This window comes from Triturus cristatus, chromosome 1_1 (genome assembly GCF_964204655.1).
Source record: "Triturus cristatus chromosome 1_1, aTriCri1.1, whole genome shotgun sequence".
Taxonomy (NCBI): Eukaryota; Metazoa; Chordata; class Amphibia; order Caudata; family Salamandridae; genus Triturus; species Triturus cristatus.
In genome coordinates, this window is record NC_140579.1 from 926,319,362 (window position 1) to 926,341,948 (window position 22,587).

General features: G+C 41.9%; 2 protein-coding genes across 4 annotated transcripts in view; one reads left to right on the forward strand and one right to left on the reverse strand.

Annotated features, from left to right (window-relative positions):
• LOC146871302 (gastricsin-like) overlaps positions 1–22,587 on the forward strand; it is a 302,303-nt gene that overhangs the window by 277,391 nt on the left and 2,325 nt on the right. Inside the window, exon 6 of the mRNA XM_085650803.1 lies at positions 7,630–7,774. Within this exon, the coding sequence (XP_085506929.1) occupies positions 7,630–7,774 (145 nt within the window). The remainder of the gene's footprint in view (positions 1–7,629; positions 7,775–22,587) is intronic.
• LOC146871304 (uncharacterized) overlaps positions 21,465–22,587 on the reverse strand; it is a 311,017-nt gene continuing 309,894 nt past the window's right edge. For all 3 annotated transcript variants that reach the window (XR_014980980.1, XR_014980979.1, XM_085650807.1), the window contains exon 3: positions 21,465–22,048. Coding sequence is in view for 1 of the 3 variants with exons in the window: in XM_085650807.1 (XP_085506933.1) it covers positions 21,992–22,048 (57 nt within the window). In the remaining 2 variants the exon portion in view is untranslated. The remainder of the gene's footprint in view (positions 22,049–22,587) is intronic.

The window sequence follows — 22,587 nt, forward strand, 5'->3', positions numbered from 1 at the left end:
TTGGTAGTTATCCGATATAAAGAAACACGCTTCATAATTTTGAAAGCCGTGCCTCGTCGTCCCTTTACGTGAGTGTACTCATTCTGGAAGGAGTTACTGTTACTCGTATGAGGCATTATTATACTTTACAGAAAGAACACATTTCACAACAAGATAGAGTTTTAGAATGAAGAGGGACTCTGGAAATATAGATCAAGTTGTAATGGTAGCCTGAAGAACGGTGCCCTCCGGTGGATCACACACCCAGGGCAGGCCAGCGTGGCCTGTTCCCCGGGAGGGGTCCGAGGCCGAGACGGGCAGGCCAGCTGGCGCCTGTCCTCAGGTGCGCTTAATGGGCCGCTGTTAGATAACACTCAGTGGACATCACTCCCACAGCCATAAACCCACTTTTAAATGAAACGTTGCTGCAATATTCAATCCTGAACAGTGCGTCCCACCACCACCCATTTGATTTTACAGCCCCCTCTCAGCCCCACTGTGAAAAGAACATCCGTGCAGTGCTTGTTAAAGGTGCTGCAGAGGTATCAGACGAGGGATAAAGGAAGCACTGCCTGGGTTGAAGTCAGGTCCCATGAGTACCGGTACTCTCTTCGTTCTAGGAAAAGTGCCAGTACTCAAGGGGAGAAAATGAAAAAGTGCCGATACTCAGTACCGGTAAGTACTGGCCCATTTAAAGCACTGCTTATATCCTAATTATTATCCTTGATTATCTTCTCAACTATGATAACCCTACTTATTTATTGAAGCACTTAAATCACCATTTAATTCCTTTGACCATCTCCCCTACTTGGACTCTACTGTCCATCCTTCACCTTTTCTGTTCTAATACATGACCCTAGCGACGTCTTATTGTCTTTGTTTTAAGATATTTTTATGATTGCCTTATAATCTAATTTAGACTCTTGGGAAATATCACCTTGTGCAAGATGCCTCCACGTGACTCTCCTGTTTTCGCCTCATACCGCTGCCACTCCAACACGCATCCCTCTTTGATCCCTTTAGGGACACGGTAAAATCGCCTTTTCTAGTTCGTATTTTCGGTGCGGCCGCTCCTCGCAGTTCCAATGTACGGTCTGCGGGCCACGCAGCACCATCGTTGTGCCTTTGGTTTTCCTTTGGCGTCCCCCCCCCCTGTTTATCACATCCTCCTTCCCCTCACTTTAGGCGCCCATCAGGCCTATCAATAAAAAAAATAAAAAAGGGGGAAGAGGAAACAACAAGGGCTCTCATACTTAGAAGAGAGACCCTTAGTAACAGAGGGATCCGCGCACGGCTAGGCTTTTCAAGGTTGCCTAGCAACGTGTTCCTGTAACAGCTGATCCCTATGTCGGTTGGCAGATAGAAAGGATTTCTTCGTTTCTCTCACCAATTTTCGCCATTTTGACTTATATTTACCAATTTTCCTGGCTCCATCCACTATTCCTTAATTGAGTACTTGAAATTTAACATCTTAATTTATAATTAATACCCTTAACCCAATTTTATCTGGCCTATTCCCCCTGCTTTCCCCATAACTTTAACCTACCTACTGCTACTTTACCAAATATCCCATCATGTCTGATGTTGACTCGGATTAATCTCAAACCCAGGTACCCGCTCCTAATACAAATGAGGAGCTTATTAAAAAAATAATACGTAAGGAGTTACACTCCTTGATTATCTTCTCAACTATTGTTAACCCTACTTATTTATTGAACCACTTAAATCACCATTTAATTCCTTTGACCATCTCCCCTACTTGGACTCTACTGTCCCTCCTTCACCTTTTCTGTTCTAATACATGACCCTAGCGACGTCTTATTGTCTTTGTTTTAAGATATTTTTATGATTGCCTTATAATCTAATTTAGACTCTTGGGAAATATCACCTTGTGCAAGATGCCTCCACGTGACTCTCCTGTTTTCGCCTCATGCCGCTGCCGCTCCAACACACATCCCTCTTTGATCCCTTTAGGGACACGGTAAAATCGCCTTTTCTAGTTCGTATTTTCGGTGCGGCCGCTCCTCGCAGTTCCAATGTACGGTCTGCGGGCCGCGCAGCACCATCGTTGTGCCTTCGGTTTTCCTTTGGCGTTCCCCCCCCCCCCCTTTATCACATCCTCCTTCCCCTCACTTTAGGCGCCCATCGGGACTATCAATAAAAAAAATAAAAAAGGGGGAAGAGGAAACAACAAGGGCTCTCATACTTAAAAGAGAGACCCTTAGTAACAGAGGGATCCGCGCACGGCTAGGCTTTTCAAGGTTGCCTAGCAACGTGTTCCTGTAACAGCTGAACCCTATGTCGGTTGGCAGATAGAAAGGATTTCTTCGTTTCTCTCACCATTTTTTACCATTTTGACTTATATTTACCAATTTTCCTGGCTCCATCCACTATTCCTTAATTGATTACTTGAAATTTAACATCTTAATTTATAATTAATACCCTTAACCCAATTTTATCTGGCCTATTCCCCCTGCTTTCCCCATAACTTTAACCTACCTACTGCTACTTTACCAAATATCCCATCATGTCTGATGTTGACTCGGATTAATCTCAAACCCAGGTACCCGCTCCTAATACAAATGAGGAGCTTATTAAAAAAATAATACATAAGGAGTTACACTCCTGTTTGAGGGAGACCATAAGCAAAATTGTTGGAGGAAAGAGGTCTCTTTCCGACCCCACTATCTACCCTACTCAACATGAAGGACACTCTGATCAACTAAGGTGAGGGTAAAAAAATTAAGAAATGCAACAATTTACAAAACGAAAGCACTATGGGAGGTCCAAGCACCTCAAACATATTGGGAGGTCTACGCGCCTCAATTACTGAAGAAGGACTAAGCTCCTCAACTAATACGGGAGGCCTACGAGCCCCCAAAAAGACCACGTGTCAACAATGGCATATCTCATTTGGATGCCCTAAGCGGCTCACAATATCAAAGTGCTTCAGATCCCCTCTTATCCAACGAAGTGGATACCGCCAATGAATCCCTGGATGAATATATTTTGGACTTAGACCAGATTGACGACGATATTAACCTTGACTTCTCGGATGAAGAACTTCCCTCCTCCTCTAAGCAAATTATTTTTGATCCCCTTGGCGGGGAAATGTTTTCCCCAGACAACTTACAACACCCGAGGAGCTCCCAGTGGTGGCCACAAAAACACGTGGCTAAGTTTATTAAGCGGTGGATCAAGAACCCCTTGGAGAAAGAGACAAGAAATATCCTGAGGGCAGAATGGCCTCGGCCTATCATACAAGATAAATACTGCTTAACTCCCAACTTGGACCCTGAACTCATCAAGTTCTTATTCAAATTGGGCAGGGATCCAAGGAAAGGTATGGAACGCTCTCTCAAAAGCTGTCAAGATCGCATGCTTGACATGCTCGGCCCATTGTGTCGTTTGATCGACTTAATCGAAGGAGAGCTATACCAATGGTTCGCAACCTAACATTGACCTCCTTCGAGGATGGAGCCAAAGGACACTAATCCTCCTTGGTAACGCCAACACAGCCTTGAATACCGAGAGAAGGAAAGTGGTTTTGTCTAAAATCAATCCTAAACTCTGCGACATGGCAGAAAAAGAATTTTCATCCAACCCCAATGGCCTCCTCTTTGGGGAAGATATGATCAAAGGATTGGGAAAATATGTTGCAACCTTTACTGCCCTAGATAAAGCGCAAACCAACATGCGCAGAGTGTTCAACCCAAATGTTTTCGCCAGGGCCGGCAGAAAGGGTCGTTCTGCCGGCCGATTCTTCCAAAGACCCTTCTCAAGACAAAGAGGGTTCGGTCGCCCGTTTCAACCCAACAATTCATTCTTTCCTCAACGAGGACGATCTTCCCGCTTCAGAGGCTTCAGGACCAGAGTAGCCAATCCCTCCAACACCTCAAGTAAGTACCCTTCCTCCTCATCCTTTCTCTTTAACACAGAGAGTAGGGGGTCGCCTAAAACATTTCCTACATGCTTGGAAATGAATCACACACGATCCTTGGGTTTTAGAGACCGTTCAGGGATTCAGAATAGATTTCACGGAAAAACCCCTTCAAGTTTCAACTCCCCAAGTTTTAAACCTGACACTAGAACAACACTCTATCGTCGCGGAGGAGATAAATTCAATGTTAACAAAGGGCGCAATCGTAGAAGTTCCTTGGGAACACAAGAATTTTGTGAGCAATATTTTCCTAGCTGAATGAAAGGACAAAGGGTGGAGACTGGTAATAAATCTAAGAGAATTGAACAAATATCTCACCTACAATCATTTCAAGATGGAAGGTATCCATCTCCTCAGGGACATGCTCTTAGAGAAAGACTGGCTAGTGAAACTAGATCTAAAAGACACCTATTTCACCATTCCTATGGCAGAGGAGTCCCAATCCTTCCTTCAATTTGCGTGAACAACCACCTCTATCAGTTTCAAGCCCTTACATTCGGCCTATCTTCGGCCCCCTGGTGTTTCACCAAAGTAATGAAGGCCATTACCACGGTCCTTCGAGAAAGGGGTGTCCACCTCATAATTTATTTAGACGACATTCTCATCATGTCCAAAGACCATTCTCAAATTCTGAAAGACTTGAACACCACTGTGGAATTAATAGAGAGTACGGGTTTTATTATAAACAGGGAGAAATCCATCCTGATTCGATTGAGGTCTCTAGAGTTCCTAGGCTTCACGGTCGACACCGTAAAATTTATGCTTTTACTTCCCCCAAAGAAGTTTTCCAAGATTCGGAAAGAGATACATCACGTTCTGAAATTAGATCTCCTAACCTTAAGGGAACTAGCCAGACTTCTGGGCCTCCTTTCTTCTTCTATCCAGGCTATCTTTCCGGGTCCTCTACATTACCGAGCCCTTCAAAGAATGAAGGGCAGGGCCCTCCGGTCCGGCCTTTGGTATGGAGACAAAATTCACCGAGACGCGGAAGCCAAGGCGGAACTGACTTGGTGGTTAGAGAATCTAGACGCATGGAACGGGAAAGCCATTTTTGGGACTTCCCCGGATTATGTACTGGAATCGGATGCCAGCCTTCATGGCTGGGGTGCTTGTTTTCAAAATCAGAACATGGGAGGTTTATGGTCTTATTCGGAGAGTTTACACCACATAAACTTTCTAGAGTTAACCGCCGGGCTTTACGCCTTAATGAGCTTCAATCATTCCCTTCAAGGGAGATCAGTCCTACTCAAGATGGACAATATGTCAGCTGTCGCCTATATAAATCGCCTAGGGGGCACGAGGTCACCAGACCTCTCCAAGCTAGCCAAGAAACTGTGGATGTTCCGCTTGGAACACCAAATTTCCCTAAGAGCAGAATACCTTCCAGGTCTAAAAACTGTCTGTGCGGATTGGAATTCAAGGTTCCTCGTAGATCACACCGATTGGAAATTAAATGCAAATGTGTTCAACAGTCTAGACTATCTTTGGGGTCCCCTAGAAGTAGACCTCTTCGCGAGCAGACTCACTTCCCAACTTCCCAGATACTTCAGCTGGATGCCCGACCCAGGTGCTCTGGCAGTGAACGCCTTTCTGCAGCATTGGAAAAACATTCGAGGATACGCTTTTCCCCCCTTTGCGATGATCCAACGCGTCCTTCAGAAGTTGAGGACAGAACGTTCTTCAATAGTCCTAGTGACCCCATTTTGGCCGTCCCAAGCGTGGTTCCCAACGACTTTGGAATTAGCTTACGAAATTCGCTTTCTACTTCCAGCTTCACCAGGCCTCCTAAAAGACATAGACGGTTTGGATCACCCACTCCTTCTGAACGGGACTTTGAACCTTCTTGCATGGAAGGTGTCAGGCGATCCAATGAAATCTCTGGGCTTTCGGCGCAGGCTTCTTCTCTCCTCCCAGAATCTTGGGCCCCCGGTACACACTATAGATACAACGGCATCTGGAAAAGATGGGGTTTGTTGGTGCCTGGAAATGAACCTGGATTCCATATAGCCAATTTTCTTGTCGAACAGTTTGAAAGAGGTCTTTCCTATAGATCAATTAACTGTTATAGATCTGCCACTTCTGTGGGTCACTCCCTTTTTAATGGTAGAACTATTTGAAAAAACCCTATAATTTGCAGAATTATGAAGAGTATCAGGCTTAAAAGACCTCCCAAACCTAAATATGACACCCTTTGGGACGTTAAGTTGCTTCTTGATCTATTTTGTAACTGGCCGAATAATACCTTGTTAGATAATAAGTCACTCTCCATCAAACTAGCTTCTCTCCTTTGTCTAATATCCTGCCGTAGAGTTTCGGACGTTAAAGCGTTGGAGATATCCAACAGATCCTATGATGCATTCGGCATCAAATTCGAAATTATCAAGAGAACTAAAACGATGTCTGATATGATTTTTTACCCTAGGTTTGATGCTTGTAAAAAATTGTGTGTGGGGAATTGCATGAAGGAATATGATTTAAGGATGGACCCCCATCGCACCGCTGGTATTGACCAACTGCTTATATCCTTTGTTAAGCCCTTCAAACCTGTCTCTTCTTCTACTATAGCTAGATGGGTTAAACTGACGATGCAAATGGCAGGCATTAATCTACATAGATTTCAAGCTCATTCTTTAAGAGGGGCTATGGCTAGTCAATCCTTTTGGAAAGGCGGTAAGTTGAATGACATCCTCAAAGCAGCAGACTGGTCAAATTCCTATACTTTTGCAAAAAACTACTGCAAACCTGACGAACACATGTCAGATGTAGTTCTTCTTGACTACCAACATGCATAATGGCAGCCTCCGGTCGTGTAATGAAATTGCGATTCTCCTATTACCATGGCCAGAGAATCTGGATTTCATTAAAGACACGGAGGCTGACATCATCCCAACCCTCCCTCCCGGAGTGGATTTTAACATCTTGCTTGTCATGTGTAATGCTTTGATTTGATTACATTATTATTCAGTTTTTATCACTGTATTTTGCATTTTTAATGTCTAATATCATTTACTACCATTTCTTTTCCCTTTACATAGGGTGTTAAGTTCAATTTGATAATACTTTGTCCTTTTTCAGATAATTCGTCTTGACTGCTTCTTTTCACGATCTGTTGAAAACAGCACCCGACTCCTCGTCTTCCTTTCTTCCAAGGAGTGGCCTTCTCTGCATGACTCCAGCTTTTGGACTTCGTTGCCTTCAGAAGAACTTTTTATTTGCTTTCATTGCATTTAAAAGAGGCTGAACTCTGTGCTGTTGTTGCCTAGTTACACTTGTTTATTCTAGAAGTTTTCCTTTATGATGTAACTTTTAAGTAGCTGTACTTGAAATTGCATTAAAAGGTTAATGCATAATGTCAGCCTCTGTGTCTTTAATGAAATCCAGATTCTCTGGTCATGGTAATAGGAGAATCGCAATTCAGTGTCACGTCCTCGTAAAAGGAAAACTCAACTTTTACCAGGAAATAAAAGATGTTCAATAAGATCTACTCGTTCTGACTTTTGCAAAAGATTTTTCTAAAAGTCTGGAACAGCAAAACAATTGCAACAGTGCAAACTTTTCAAAGTTATTTTTTTTAAACTTCAGGTTTGATGATTTCACATGACTCTGCTTTTAACAAGCGCCAAAATGATTTAAAGGTCTTGTGATGGAGGGAGTTGTCCTCTTTGGTAAGAAACATGTGCATATAATCAGTCCTTTGATTTTCCCTACAGGTTCTCCATCAACGGACAGTCCACCGGTTGGTGCAGCAATGGCTGCCAGGGGATCATGGACACCGGGACTGGACCCCTTACTATCCCTCAGCAGTATATGGGGAGCCTGCTACAGACACTGGATGCACAGCAAACTCAAAATGGGGTGAGTGTTGAATCCACAGAGGTGCTTAGAAGTACTCTTGGAATGTAATGGGAGGGACTTCAACCACCACCCATGCACAAGCTGGAAACAGTGCCAGTGCTGCCTGCTGTCCAATCTTGTGGGAGGCACTCAGTGCATTGGAGGTATCTTGAAACCACTTAAGTATTTCAATGGAAACCAAAGCCCAGATTTAAACAGCCCTTGTATTGCCATTGTGCCATGCAAGGCAGCCCAATGCAACACAAGGGCATCAGTGAGATTACTAAGCCACCTTGCGTGGCTCTGCATGGCTTGGCAAACCTGGAGTAACGCCAGGCAGCGCAAGTCACTGCCTTTCGTTACTCTGCCCCGAGAAGGCATTCCATGTGTGGACCTTGGGTATTCCTGCAAATCCACCCATGATTTTTGGCACATTCACAGACACTAACACTAGGAAACCTGGAAATGCGTCAAAATGCTACGCCTTCCCAGGTGAGGCGTAATGAGGAGAAATATTATATGTTTATGTCTTCTCATGTTTTCCTCCTCTTTCTACATGTGATGCATACTGCAGCACACATAGAAAGAGGAAACAGCCTCAGAGGATTGTTTTTGTGGGTGGAAGATGTCCCTTCCTGCACAAAAAACAATCCTGCCTATAGCACACAGGCACCCTTGCACCATGGCACCAGGGTGCCTACATTAGCGAGGGCTGCACTCAGTGCACCAGCGCAGGGTGAGAGCAGAATACATCCTACCTTAGTAGATATGGCGTATTCCTGCTTTCTCTCACTGTCACGCAACGCAGTGCAGCAAGTTGTCTTGCTGTGTTACGTTGCGCGTGACTTGTTAGTAAATCTGCTCCCCAGTGAGGGAGACTAATCAGGTGCAGGAAGAGGGCACATTGAGGAGCTGTGTATTGTAACGAGAGAGAGACCTGGGGTATGCATTATCTACTGGTCAGTGTCTTCCTGACCCCATTGATTCATGCCAGCCAAAGAAGTAATGAGATGTTTGGTTTAAGTAGGAGCTATATTTGAACCACGGTTCTGCTGAATCTACAGAGAAGTGCAGAGGTAGTGTCAGATGTAAAGATAGTCGTCAGGAAAGGCACCGCAATAGGACAGTATGTACATGATAAATTCATTGTGTACATAGAAAGAGTGTGTAAGAGAGGAGTGTGAGGGGCGGTATGAGAGAGACATTTAATCGCTGCAGACCCATTACATCAAGACAACAATATAGCAGATCTTTGCATTGCAGGCATTAAATCTGATGAACAATAACATTGGGATAACAGTGGAGGTGAAAGTAACTCAATAGTGAGTAATTGGAAAACCTGAGGAGGAAGAGGGATTTAGAGAGGGTAGAGAGAGCATATGATAGAGGTAGTCAACTTTCAACAAGTACATACCATAGAAAGGTGACTATATTCGAGCACAGGCACAGCCTTACCAAAATGGGTCATGAGTTTCAAGTTGTCCTGGAGTTGATTGAATAGGGGGGCTGGAAAACAAGAAGTAACATGCAGAAGTTGTTCTTCACATGAACTGTGGTATGCATAAAATTGCATTGCAGTGGAAATGGCCATGGAAAAAAAAGAAACATAATTTGAAAAGGACAATGGCAGACACATCATAGTAAAAGTGTGGGATAAAGGCTTGGTTTCAACAGGTGGAGGAAACAGGGAAGGCCGGTGGGGACTGTGGCTTCATATATGGTGTCAATAGCTAAGTGTCCTTGCTGCAGATCAGAGCATATAAATTCTCCCTACTTCCATGGACAGAGTAATTCCACAGTCATACGCGCATACACTCACCATACGCTAGGGCCCATCACACTAACATTCATTCTATTACTCTATCCACACCGAATATACGAGAGAACTCCTAAATCAATCTGCATCTAAACTGAGGTCAATGCAACCTAATTGATTTGTCTCGAGTCATGATTTAAACAATAAGAACACATTTGTGATCTCAATAAATTGACAAAGAAATAACCACCCGACACTGTAATTCAAACAAAGGTTATTTTATCTAATTAGTTCAAATGAAAGTCATCTAATAGCAAAATCATTATTCTCATAGTTACCTATTCTAGCTAAATGTCGTATTTAGGTCAGGACAGGTCTCTCAAAGAGTCTCCCGAGTCGCCGTCCTCTTGATCAGCATCGATCCTCTCGAGCATAAGTTCGGGAAGAAGTGGCCTTAGACCCTCACTAGTTTAACAATATTTATACTAAAACTTACACATTAAAAGTTACAAACAAGCTCTAAACGTCCGTTGAGCAGAGCGAGCAGGAAAGGATGTTGGCTCGCAACATTTAGAAAAAACCTCCGCTCTCGAATATCTAAAAAATAAAACACGGAAAAAGGAAGCACAAACTAAATCCGCAACATTCATGGATGCTCTTCTCCGGAATTATAGTGAAGCCACCGCAAGTTTATCAAAATGTTCATTGTGACAATTGTTCTCTTCCAAGGATATCTGGCGATGAGCCCAGAGCTGCTGTCCTTTCATAACTTTTAGCTTCAGACAGAGGCCGAGGTCATGTTTTCAACCATATTCAGTGAGGCCTCTCTTCGTATTTCATCTACTCAAATGCAGGCTGTAAATGTCGGCCATTTTCCAATAGGCCAAAATGGACAATCTTAATTAAAAGAAACACAAAACAACATTACTACATCCTATTGATTATACAGTGTTAATTCCCACTAATATCCTTATGTGTATGTAATTATCTAGCCTTTTGTGACATAAAGAAGCATTAAAGCATATTATTTTAAAGCGCAAACACATAACAAATAACACTTTAGCCACACATATTTAATTAATTTGCTCACCGACTTAGTTCACGTATTAATTAAGCCATGCAATTGCATTCCCACGTATAGTCCTTTCATTAGTAAGGTTGATTAGTCAAAAACACTCGACAAAATTTAATATTTAATAATTATTCGTTAGTAATTTTAATTATAACAAATAAAACATAAACTGAAGTTTGAGTTTAAATAGAAAACCCTGCTCCAGCAATCCCCCCTTTGGTGATATATCATCACCACAAAAATCCAACCCAAAATTTAGTCCCCATTTCTTAGGAGAAATTCAAATGTCTTTTTGCTTTTATACTACACTCCAGTTTCTCTTTCATCATCCCTTTTCGTTTCTAAATACATCCTCTCTCTAAATTCTTCTAATTCTATTTCTTGTGGGTCTCTTTTTGACTTCTTTTGTCTCTTTTCAACATTTTCTTTTATAATTTTCTTTTTACTTCTCCTGTATTTACAACATAAACACCCTAATCTAAGAATCAATAAAGCAACTATCACACATGTCAATGGAAATAATATTTTACCAAAAATGGTACTACCTATCTTAGCAATAAAATTCTTAACAGCAATCATCTTATTAGCCATTTTAGTCCAGATACTTTCAGCTTCCAGTGGTACTAATTCTTCATGTAAATCAGTAATATTTTTGATATAGACCTTTAGATCTTTGCTTTCATCAGGAATGTAAGTGCAACAATGTTGAACTTTCAGCATTCCACAGACTCAACCCTCTTTGGCCAATAGAATATCAAGGGCAAGTCGATTTTGCATTGACATGGCGCGTAAGGCAACCATCTCCGTGTTTACCAACAGAAACCCTCCAGCGGTGCTTGTCGATAAGCGATCCACCACTGTTGACAGCTTCCGAATTCCATATGCATTTAATGAAATTCCCACTGCTGGAATCAAAGCTCCAAAAATATCTCCTACAATCTCTGACCAAGTTTCTCTTTTAAAGGGTGTTAGTAGATTAATCTGTTCTGCATCTTCTATTCTATCCATATGAAAAATCTTTGGAAAGACCAGGCCAACATAACAAGTGCCATACCAATGGTCAGGCACCTGTAATAAGCCTTATTCCCACAAATATAATACACTCCCGGGAAAACTGGATCTTCTCCTCCTTTGAATCCCCATCCTGTTGCAATAAAGTATGTATCATGGCACTCACTAGTCCCAACGAAATGATAATCATATTGGGATTTCCTTCTGGTAATGCATAGCTTACCCTTCTGTGATGCATCTAAAGCCAAAGTTGGACTGGCCCCATTTTTCAACTCTTTTCCCATCTCAATGTCCCACACTGTTATACTCATTTTATATCCTCCTGCCTTTTCATGCATGCTCACTCTCCTTTTCTCTACCATGTCCAGGAAAGCTTTTTCTTCTTCTTTCAAACTACAAGTTAAATTGTATCTAAAAATATAATCTAATGTTAATTCTTCTGTTTCAATAAAAATCTCACCAAAAATGTTAGCTTCCTTAGCAGGATTCAGTTTTTTATTCATAGGCAATTGCCCAAAGATGTTATCCTTATTAGACATTTCATAATCTATTTTCCCTAACAAATAAAAAATACTACTCAACACACTACATGAAATCCCATACGTAGCTGGAAGATGATGATAAGTAACTCCCTCTGAAACGGATGCAGGCAATTGCATACAGACGTAGCAATCCCTTACTTCCATTGTCTTTACGTATTCATAAAAAAATTGTGAAAAAACATTGCTAGAAAAATCATTAATTGATCTATCCTTATGTATGTATATGTTACTAATTCTAGTTGGCACTACTTTCTGTGAACTCTTCTTTATGTTAGTCATATTCTCAGTATGTATTCCCAAAGTATCTATTGTAACTCTAAAAGTAACTAATAAAGCAAGTACACTCCATAATAGCATTAATAATCCTGTACAGCAGCAGCACATTCTACACCATCTTTTCAAGAAGGTACATCTACTTTGATTATTTTCTGTGTTAGCCATCTTATTACTTTGGCAGTGTCTTTTGACTTTGCCTCTACTACTCCACTACTGAATCCCTAGAACAAAATCTGTTAATTTTAGAACTCTTCTTTTCACTCTTTCCCAAGTGACTCCTTTAGTTCACTCAATTTGGATTTTCATCACTTTCACTTCTTCTTCAGCAACATCAAATTGTATCAGATCCTGAACATCCTGAGCATCTGACTCTTCTCCAATATCAGTCAAGATAACTTTCAGGATACCTACAGTTTTCTCCTCCTCAACCACTCTCCGTAAGGTCCCCTTTGGATTTCCTTGACTTTCTGCCTCTTCTTCTCCTTCAGACAGCGCCACATACGTCCATTCCGGTGACCTATACTTCTGGTTGGGCTTTCTGATTCTCTTGATCTCCTCTGGTTCCTTTGATTTCTTTTGTTCTTCCTCTTTTGCTTGATTTTGACTTGACACCTCGTTCACCTGTTCAGCTTTCGATGAATTCACTCGTGTCAGTCGATACCTCAGCCTCTTTATCTTGTTAGGCCAAAGATCTCCTTTTACACTTCTTTTCTGTTTCCCTTCTCTGTTGTTTCTTTCTCCAATCCAAGTTCTCTTTCTCAGAACTCGACCCTCTGGTTTCTCATTCTCATTCTCATCAGATTCCGTCTCATTTGCCTCTTGTTCATCAACGATTCTCTCTTTTTCCACAGTCTTCTTCTCCACCGATTGAGATTTCCCTACTACTGTCCCTCCTCGGATCTCCAACACGCAATCTTCTCGCTGTCTACTTGTCCCTTCACCTAGCTTATCATGAATGTTCCCTACACCTCCTCGGGGGTCTTCCGCAATCTGTCCCTCTCTATCTTCTTCTGTCCCTACTTCCTCAGGAGTAATCTCAGGTGGATCCCCAATCTCTTCATCTGACTCAGGTGTAGTCTCTGCGGAATTACTCTCTCTTCTTTCTTTCTCTTTTTCTTTTTCACTGCTCGTTGAAACTTCAGGCACCTTTCCAGAATCTGAACTCTCCTCCGAGGTTCTCAATGTTCCTCTTGAAGCCTCTCTTGGTAAGAAAAAAGAATCACCTGACTCTCTTTCTGACTCTCTTTCCCCCCTTTCAGGATTCTTTTTTCTTCTCACTGTTTCAGTGTCTGCGTCATCACTGGAATCTGACTCTTCAAAGTACTCTTTCCCAGTCCCATCCTTTGGATTTGGAACTCTCAGAGTATGACTTGCATGAACCCAGTTTTTCACTCCAGCACACTTCACAGCAGTCGTCGTAGTCAGAATGACTTGTCTTGGCCTTCCCCACCTTGGAACCAAGCAATTTCTTCTTCTGTGCACTTTTATTCTCACCCAATCCCCTGGACTCAGATCATGGGCTTGCTTCTTTTCAAGTGTAGTGGCGTCTTCTCCAACCTGGTGAAACACAGAATGAACTGCGTCAGCCAGGCCTTTACAGTAATCCAAAATCATGTCATCAGTTATAGTCATCAGCTTGTTGACAGGCACAAATGCATGTCTCATAGCACGTCCCATCAATATTTCATGTGGACTCAACCCTGTAGTTCTATCTGGAGTAGATCTAATAGTCATTAGCACCAGAGGCAAGACATCAGGCCATTTCATTCCAGTAGCTAAGCACATCTTGCCAATTCTGTTTTTGATTGTACCGTTCATCTGTTCAACAACGCCAGAAGCCTCTGGCCTGTATGCACAATGTAGCTTCTGCTGTATGCTCAATGCTTCACAAATTAAACTCATGAGCTCATTGTAGAAGTGTCCCCCTCTGTCTGACTCAATTGTCACTGGGAACCCGTACCTAGGAATCAACTCTCTTAACAGCAACTTGGCCACTGTTATTCCATCATTTCTCCTAGTCGGATATGCTTCCACCCACCTTGAGAACAAACAGACTACCACTAGAACATACCTCAATCTATTGACTTGGGGCATTTCAATTAAATCTATTTGCATTCTAGTAAAAGGACCTCCTTCTCTGCCTATTGTTCCTAGGCTCACCACTGTTTTCTTTCCGGTATTGAATTGCTGACAAATCAAACATCTTTGACAGATGCTCTCTGCAATCAGCCTGAACTTTGCATTGTACCAGGTTTGTTTAAAGGATCTAATCATAGCATCCCTCCCCAAGTGTCCCTGGCCATGATACATTCTTGACAACATGGAATTTGGCATGACTGGTCTTCCATCTCTATAGATACAAACATGATCTTTCTCTCTTGGTGCACAACCTGCTTTGATCCAATCTCTCATTTCCTCATCTCCTGCTTCATCTTGCAACTGTTTCACCTCATCCCATGTTTCCAGGACATTAGTAAACATCACTGAACAAAAAGACATTTCCTTCTCTCTTCCCTTGTTAATCGAATTATCGTCCTTTGCACAATACTGTGCTATGTCATTTGCGAACCGATTACCAAGAGTAACAAAATCATTTCCCTGTCCATGAGCAGCACATTTTACAACCGCTAGTTCCTTAGGCAGCTGTATCGCCTCGAGCAATTTCCCAATCACTTCAGCATTCTTTATAGGAGTTCCACTCGAAGTCAGGAAACCTCTCTGTAGCCAAAGCTGGCCAAAGTCATGAACAACTCCAAATCCGTATTGACTATCAGTCATCACAGTCACTCTCATATTTATCCCAATCTTGCAAGCTTTTGTCAATGCTATCAATTCAGCCACTTGAGCAGATTTAACTCCCTTCAAAGATGAAGCCTCCATAACTTCTGAGACTTTACACACCGCATATGCTGCACTCAACACACCTTCTTCTGTTCTTAAACATGATCCATCCACAAACAGCACATGATCACTCTCAGGCAGTGGCAGATCTCTTATGTCTGGTCTTGGTTTTGTACAGTAATCAAGCACATCCAAACAATCATGATCTACATCATCTCTCACACTCACATTTTCAGCATCTGGCAACAGTGTTGCTGGATTCACATTCACACATCTCTCAAGAGTCACATTTGATGCTCCCAGAATGATTTTCTCATATTTAGTCAGCCGACTATGTGACATATATTGAGTCCTGCTTCTTGTCAAAAGAATTGCCACATCATGAGGTACGAATACCCGTACAGGATATCCCATTATTATACCCTCACTCTGTTCCAAGCTTCTGCATGTAGCAGCTACTGCTTTCAGGTTAACCTGGTAAACCCACAGCTACTGGGTCAAGTGTTGATGAGAAGTACGCAATTGGCCTCCTCAGACGTCCATGTTTCTGGATTAACACTGAAAGTGCACATCCATTTCTCTCACTACAGTACAGTTCAAACTCCTTCTTATAGTCTGGCATTCCCAGAGCAGGAGCTTCACATAATCTGCTCTTCAATTCTTCAAATGCTGCCATTTGTTCTGCATTCAGTTCCAAGGGGTCTTTTACCTCACTTTTGGTCAATTTAATCAGTGGCTTTGCTATCAGGGAAAAATTACTTATCCACTGACGACAGTAACCCACCATTCCCAGAAACATTCTTACTTCTCTCTGGGTCATTGGGGCTCTCATTCCTCTGATAATTTTGATCCTGTCATTGGTCACTTTCCTCAGACCTTTTTCAATATTGTGTCCAAGATAATGTACCTCTTTCTTACAAAACTGTAATTTGGCTGGTGATACCTTTAACCCTCCATCTGCCAGATGATTCAGTAAAGCTATGGTATCTACTTCACAAGCCTCACGTGTCTTTGATGCCACAAGTAGGTCATCAATATACTGTACTAGTACTGAGCTTTCAGGCATGATCAAACTCTCCAAAGACTTTTTCAGCAACTGATTGAATATTGAAGGACTCTCTGTATATCCCTGTGGGATTCGGCACCATGCCAAAATACGCTGTCCAAACCGAAATGCAAAAATCGGCTGGCTGTCATGATGCAATGGAATTGAAAAGAAAGCATGACACAAATCAATTACTGTGTACCATTCAGCATCATGAGGAATCTGATACAAAATCACTGACGGATTTGGCACAATGGGACAGCATGATACCACAATTTTGTTAACTTTTCTCAAATCTTGCACAATCCTGAACTTCCCATTAGGTTTCTTTAACCCCATTATCGGTGAATTACATGGGCTACTCAGTAACTCTCTCAAAACACCCTGCTGAATCATCTTGTCAATTATAGGTGTTATTCCTTCAATTATCTCTGGTGTCAATCTGTACTGTGGGATATTCGGATAAGTGATTCCCTCTTTCACTGTAATCTTTACTGGATCTACATTATTCATCAATCCCACATCTTCTCCAGTAAAATCCCAAACTGCTGCTTTTACTGTGTTTCTCAACTCTTGAGGCAAATCATCTGGATTAAATACAGCATATGTTCCAACAATCTCACTTTCTCTATTATCTAGAGTCATCCTGTACAAAACATCCTCATCTGGTGTCTCAAAAGCTATTCCATCCGGAGTACAAAAAATTGTGCAATTCATTTTACACAATAAGTCCCTACCTAACAAGTTCACTGGACTAGTGTCGCACACCACAAACCTGTGCATATCTGAAAATTTCCCTATCCTTACCCTTACTGGTTCAGTAAGACGAGTCTTAATCTGTGTATTGGCTACACCAACCACTTGGATCGCTTCGTCCGAGAGAGGAAGATTTCTTATATCTGCTGACCTGACAGTTGATCTCGTCGCTCCTGTGTCTACTAAAAAAGTAACACTTTCCCCATTTATTTTCCCATCCACAAATGGTCCTGCCTGGTCTATTTCTAGAGTTGCTCCAAGTATGCACTCTTCCTCCTCTCTTCGGCACCGTCAGTAGTCCCCTTCAGACTCACTCCCCTCATTCTTTAACCAGTATTGCTGTACTGGGTTAGTACGTCTCGGTTTGTTTACCTGCTCATCATTGTAGAATCCTGAGTCCTGGTTATATTTCTGGGACCCTCTATTCTGTGGCAAGGGCGTTTTTGGCTCTTGATTCTGCTGCTTGACAACCTTTTGCTGTTGCTGCTGATGATTACACCCCTCGTTCTGCACCTGCTGATTCAAAGATTTATTCTCATTACTCACTAATGGTGGATTCGTACACTCGGATCTCCAATGCCCCAATTGTCCACAGTTGTGACATGGGAATTTCTTCATGGCCTCTTCTAAATTCCCCTTTCCTTTTCCTGTACCATATCTAGGCCTATTTCCATGATTATTTGCTTGTTCCACCAGCTGTGCTTCTTGTCTTTCTGCAACTTTCACCTGTGCCCACATTGCTTTCTCTTTCAGCTTTCTTTGCTTTGCCTCAATTTCATCACTGAAGTACTTCGCATGTCTCAAGATCTCATCAATCTTCTTACTCTGCCAATCAACTGTGTGCTCACGAATCATTTCACTGACTTCAGGTCTCAAGCCATATACAAATCTGTATACAAAATGACTCAAATCCTTATCACCCAGGTGTTCACCTCCACTGAACTGTTTAAAAGCCAGTATCAATCTTTCATAAAAAGCATGAACTGATTCTTTTGCTTCCTGATGTGTTCGATCTATCTTAACCCAATCTGTCTCCTTAGGGGGTACCTTATTCTTCAGGAACACAATAACCTGCTCGTATTTCTTCATTACCTCCGGGTCTGGAGCTCCTGTTCTCTGATCTCTTGGGTATTCCTTAGCAGGCCAATCTACAACTATTTTACACTCTGCCCACAATTCTGCTGGAACAATTATATCAAACAGACTATTCAGGTCAATCCACAGCACTTTTGACAATTTCACAAACCTATCTACCTGCCTATACCACTCGACGGGCTTTTCTCTCAGTCGAGGGAAATCATTCGTAAATGACAAAATATCCTGTCTAGTCCATGGGACATGTACATATCCTCCTCCAGGAATTTCCCTCATAGGATAGGCATCCACTGTTTTTTCCTTTTCTCTCATGGGAAATGCTGAGTAAGTCCTGTCCACTGAATCTTCCCTTTTCTTATACCACCTATCCTTCCACTTTTCCACATCACCCCATTTTCGCAATAAGGAAATCATTTCCTTAATCTGCCCTGTTCTGCCAACACCATTTAGATTCTCGATATCTTTATCAGAAAAATCCACTCGGTAAGGCTTCTGCAAAGCTTTCACCTTATCCATGTCAACTCCCATTTCACTCGCTATACCCTTTAACCTATCATGTGTACTCTTAGCCCTCCAGGTGATACTCTTGCACATGAATAACAACTCTCCATCATGATGATTTTTCAACATTTCTGTAGGAATTGTTCCTGCTATAAATTCCTCCAATTCTATGCGCAACCTGGCTACATCAATTGCCTGAGAATCTTTATCCTTCTTTTGGAGAACTTTCAACCAATCATTCAAATCCTCAGCCGTTATTTCTGTAGACTTTTTCACTGTACCCACTTGTTCTGCCATCCTCTGTGGTTCTAAAATTGATCCTTCCCCTGAACAACCAGTATTCAATCCTGAATTAGGCTGTACATTTGACCCTCCACTACATGTGTCATGTCTCAGCTGTCTCAAATGATTCTCTTCCGTCCTTATTTCTGACCCTCCCGAAGAACCAACTAGTCCATTTCCTACATATGGAACTGTTAAACCACTTTCACCCATTCTTTGCTTATCAAAAATAGGCATAACCGGACGTATGGTTACAGGAACTGTAACTGCTTCTAGATTCTTTGTCAATTCTCTAATTTTCTCAGTCAATTCGGATGTGGTTTTTGCTAATTCTCTTGTTTTCTCGTCCCCAATTGCATTCTCTCTCTCCCGCTCTTTCTCTCTCTCCCTTTCCATGAAAGAGCTACCACTTTTCAGATCTGGTGTCATAATTTCTGTTTTAACGATTCGCAAAGTATCTCTTATGGGAGTAGCAACTGGTGTTCTCTCTTCTGGTTCTGGTCTATATGGAGGTGGTCTCTTATAGATCATGTCATCCATGACTTCATCCTCATAGTCATTAGCCCCATACCTTCTCAATTCTGCATCAGGTACCTTTTCCGTACCTTTCCTCCCTTCTGTTTCTTCAACAGTTCTCATTGATCATATTTCCTCCCAAAAATATACCTATAATTACCTCCACTCCTCTGCTTTTCTCGCTCATGCACCTCATCTTCCCATTCTACCAATGCCTCGAACTGTGTCGGCCTTGGTCTAGGCTCTAGACACATCATCTTTTCCCGTAAATTTCTCAACACGGCCAGATTAAATGAACCATGTTCCGGAAATGCTAGAACACCATCTTCTTTCGTGTACTTTGCCCAATTGTCTAACCAAATACAGGTATGATACCCATATTTCGCAACCATGAAGGATGCAGGGGTTCTTGTCGGAGGTAGCAATTCACCTTCTCTAGTTATTATGTTCTTATCCTTGTTGAACCACGTCTTAATTTTACAGAACAAGGATTTCTTCCTCTTTTCCTCCGTTTGGTAATACATTTTTGCGTTTACCACAACCCTCTAGTCTTCACTACAACTTGTACGATCTTTTGTCCAATAACAGCGCGACTCACACCAACGCACCAATCCCGGAGCGTCTACGTCACCCTGTACTCCTTCCAATCCCTGCGTGGCTCACACCAACGCACCAATCACAGCGCTTTCGCTGTTCTAACCCTCTGTCCAATCACAGCGCGGTCTTTCTGACGTCAGTAGTCGCTGCAGTCGCTTCTACTCCTGTCTCTTGTCACTCGTCTACCCCTCCTTTAGAAAGCCTTCTTGGTAGACTCTGTTTCAGATTCTACAAATCTATTAGTTACAACATATAAACATCTCCATTGTCTGCTCCGCTAACCACAGAATACTAAAGACCTTTCTCACAAGAATCCCGCTTCTCTCCAGAACAGCGCTTACCTCTGCTCCACTACGGAATTATTACTTTCGTTGACACAGTAGCACATCCCTCTACTCTGCCCTTCTAACATGCATTCATTAACTGTTTTTCCCGGAATGCTCCTAAGAGTTTCACAATCAACTAAATGCTCATACATTCACGCACTTTCACACCAGAAAATGTAGCACATGTACACAGAATCCTGCCCTTCCCGAGAACAGCGAACAATCTGTTCTGCTACAGAATTATAACACACGTTAACCAAGCAGCGCTTACCTCTGCCCAGTCCTTCAAACAAGCTCAGAGAATACCTATTACTCCTCCAGCGGTAAGCTTTACCGGCAAACCTTACGGATCCCTGGGACTTAAGACCAGAGTTTCATAGATAACCTTTGCTACCATACACACTCCTTATATACAAAAGAATATATCTCTAGTAGTAACACACGACGATGTCACTGATTCCGAACCCAGACAATGCGACGCGCAACTTCAATTGTCACACGCTTTTCCCTGCATACGTACAGGGCCAACAATCCCGTCTTTCCCGAGAGCAGCACTCACTTCCCTCTGCCCTACTACGGAACCGTCACCAGCTCCCCACGTTCCAGAAGCCGTACACACTACATATAACTCAATACGACGACTTCAACATTTAGTATTAGTACATGTATCAACATCAATCAATAAACCAATAAATCCGAAAGCCTATGTACAAGCAATCTATCAGATCAAGACAATAATCAAAACCATCATACTGCTACCAGGAAACTGCTGTAGATCAGAGCATATAAATTCTCCCTACTTCCATGGACAGAGTAATTCCACAGTCATACGCGCATACACTCACCACACGCTAGGGCCCATCACACTAACATTCATTCTATTACTCTATCCACACCGAATATACGAGAGAACTCCTAAATCAATCTGCATCTAAACTGAGGTCAATGCAACCTAATTGATTTGTCTCGAGTCATGATTTAAACAATAAGAACACATTTGTGATCTCAATAAATTGACAAAGAAATAACCACCCGACACTGTAATTCAAACAAAGGTTATTTTATCTAATTAGTTCAAATGAAAGTCATCTAATAGCAAAATCATTATTCTCATAGTTACCTATTCTAGCTAAATGTCGTATTTAGGTCAGGACAGGTCTCTCAAAGAGTCTCCCGAGTCGCCGTCCTCTTGATCAGCATCGATCCTCTCGAGCATAAGTTCGGGAAGAAGTGGCCTTAGACACTCACTAGTCTAACAATATTTATACTAAAACTTACACATTAAAAGTTACAAACAAGCTCTAAACGTCCGTTGAGCAGAGCGAGCAGGAAAGGATGTTGGCTCGCAACATTTAGAAAAAACCTCCGCTCTCGAATATCTCAAAAATAAAACACGGAAAAAGGAAGCACCAACTAAATCCGCAACATTCATGGATGCTCTTCTCCGGAATTATAGTGAAGCCACCGCAAGTTTATCAAAATGTTCATTGTGACAATTGTTCTCTTCCAAGGATATCTGGCGAGGAGCCCAGAGCTGCTGTCCTTTCATAACTTTTAGCTTCAGACAGAGGCCGAGGTCATGTTTTCAACCATATTCAGCGAGGCCTCTCTTCGTATTTCATCTACTCAAATGCAGGCTGTAAATGTCGGCCATTTTCCAATAGGCCAAAATGGACAATCTTAATTAAAAGAAACACAAAACAACATTACTACATCGTATTGATTATACAGTGTTAATTCCCACTAATACCCTTATGTGTATGTAATTATCTAGCCTTTTGTGACATAAAGAAGCATTAAAGCATATTATTTTAAAGCGCAAACACATAACAAATAACACTTTAGCCACACATATTTAATTAATGTGCTCACCAACTTAGTTCACGTATTAATTAAGCCATGCAATTGCATTCCCACGTATAGTCCTTTCATTAGTAAGGTTGATTAGTCAAAAACACTCCACAAAATTTAATATTTAATAATTATTCGTTAGTAATTTTAATTATACCAAATAAAACATAAACTGAAGTTTGAGTTTAAATAGAAAACCCTGCTCCAGCATCCTCTCCAACACTGAAGCCTCCATCTTGGCTTGATTCAAGTACAGGATTCGAGAGACAGTACTGTGCTACGAGTGACATATTTTGGTAGACACAAGCAGAGAGAGCGAGGATTTGGCTTTAGGTCCAAGTATAGTTTCCATCGGGGTCAAATATAA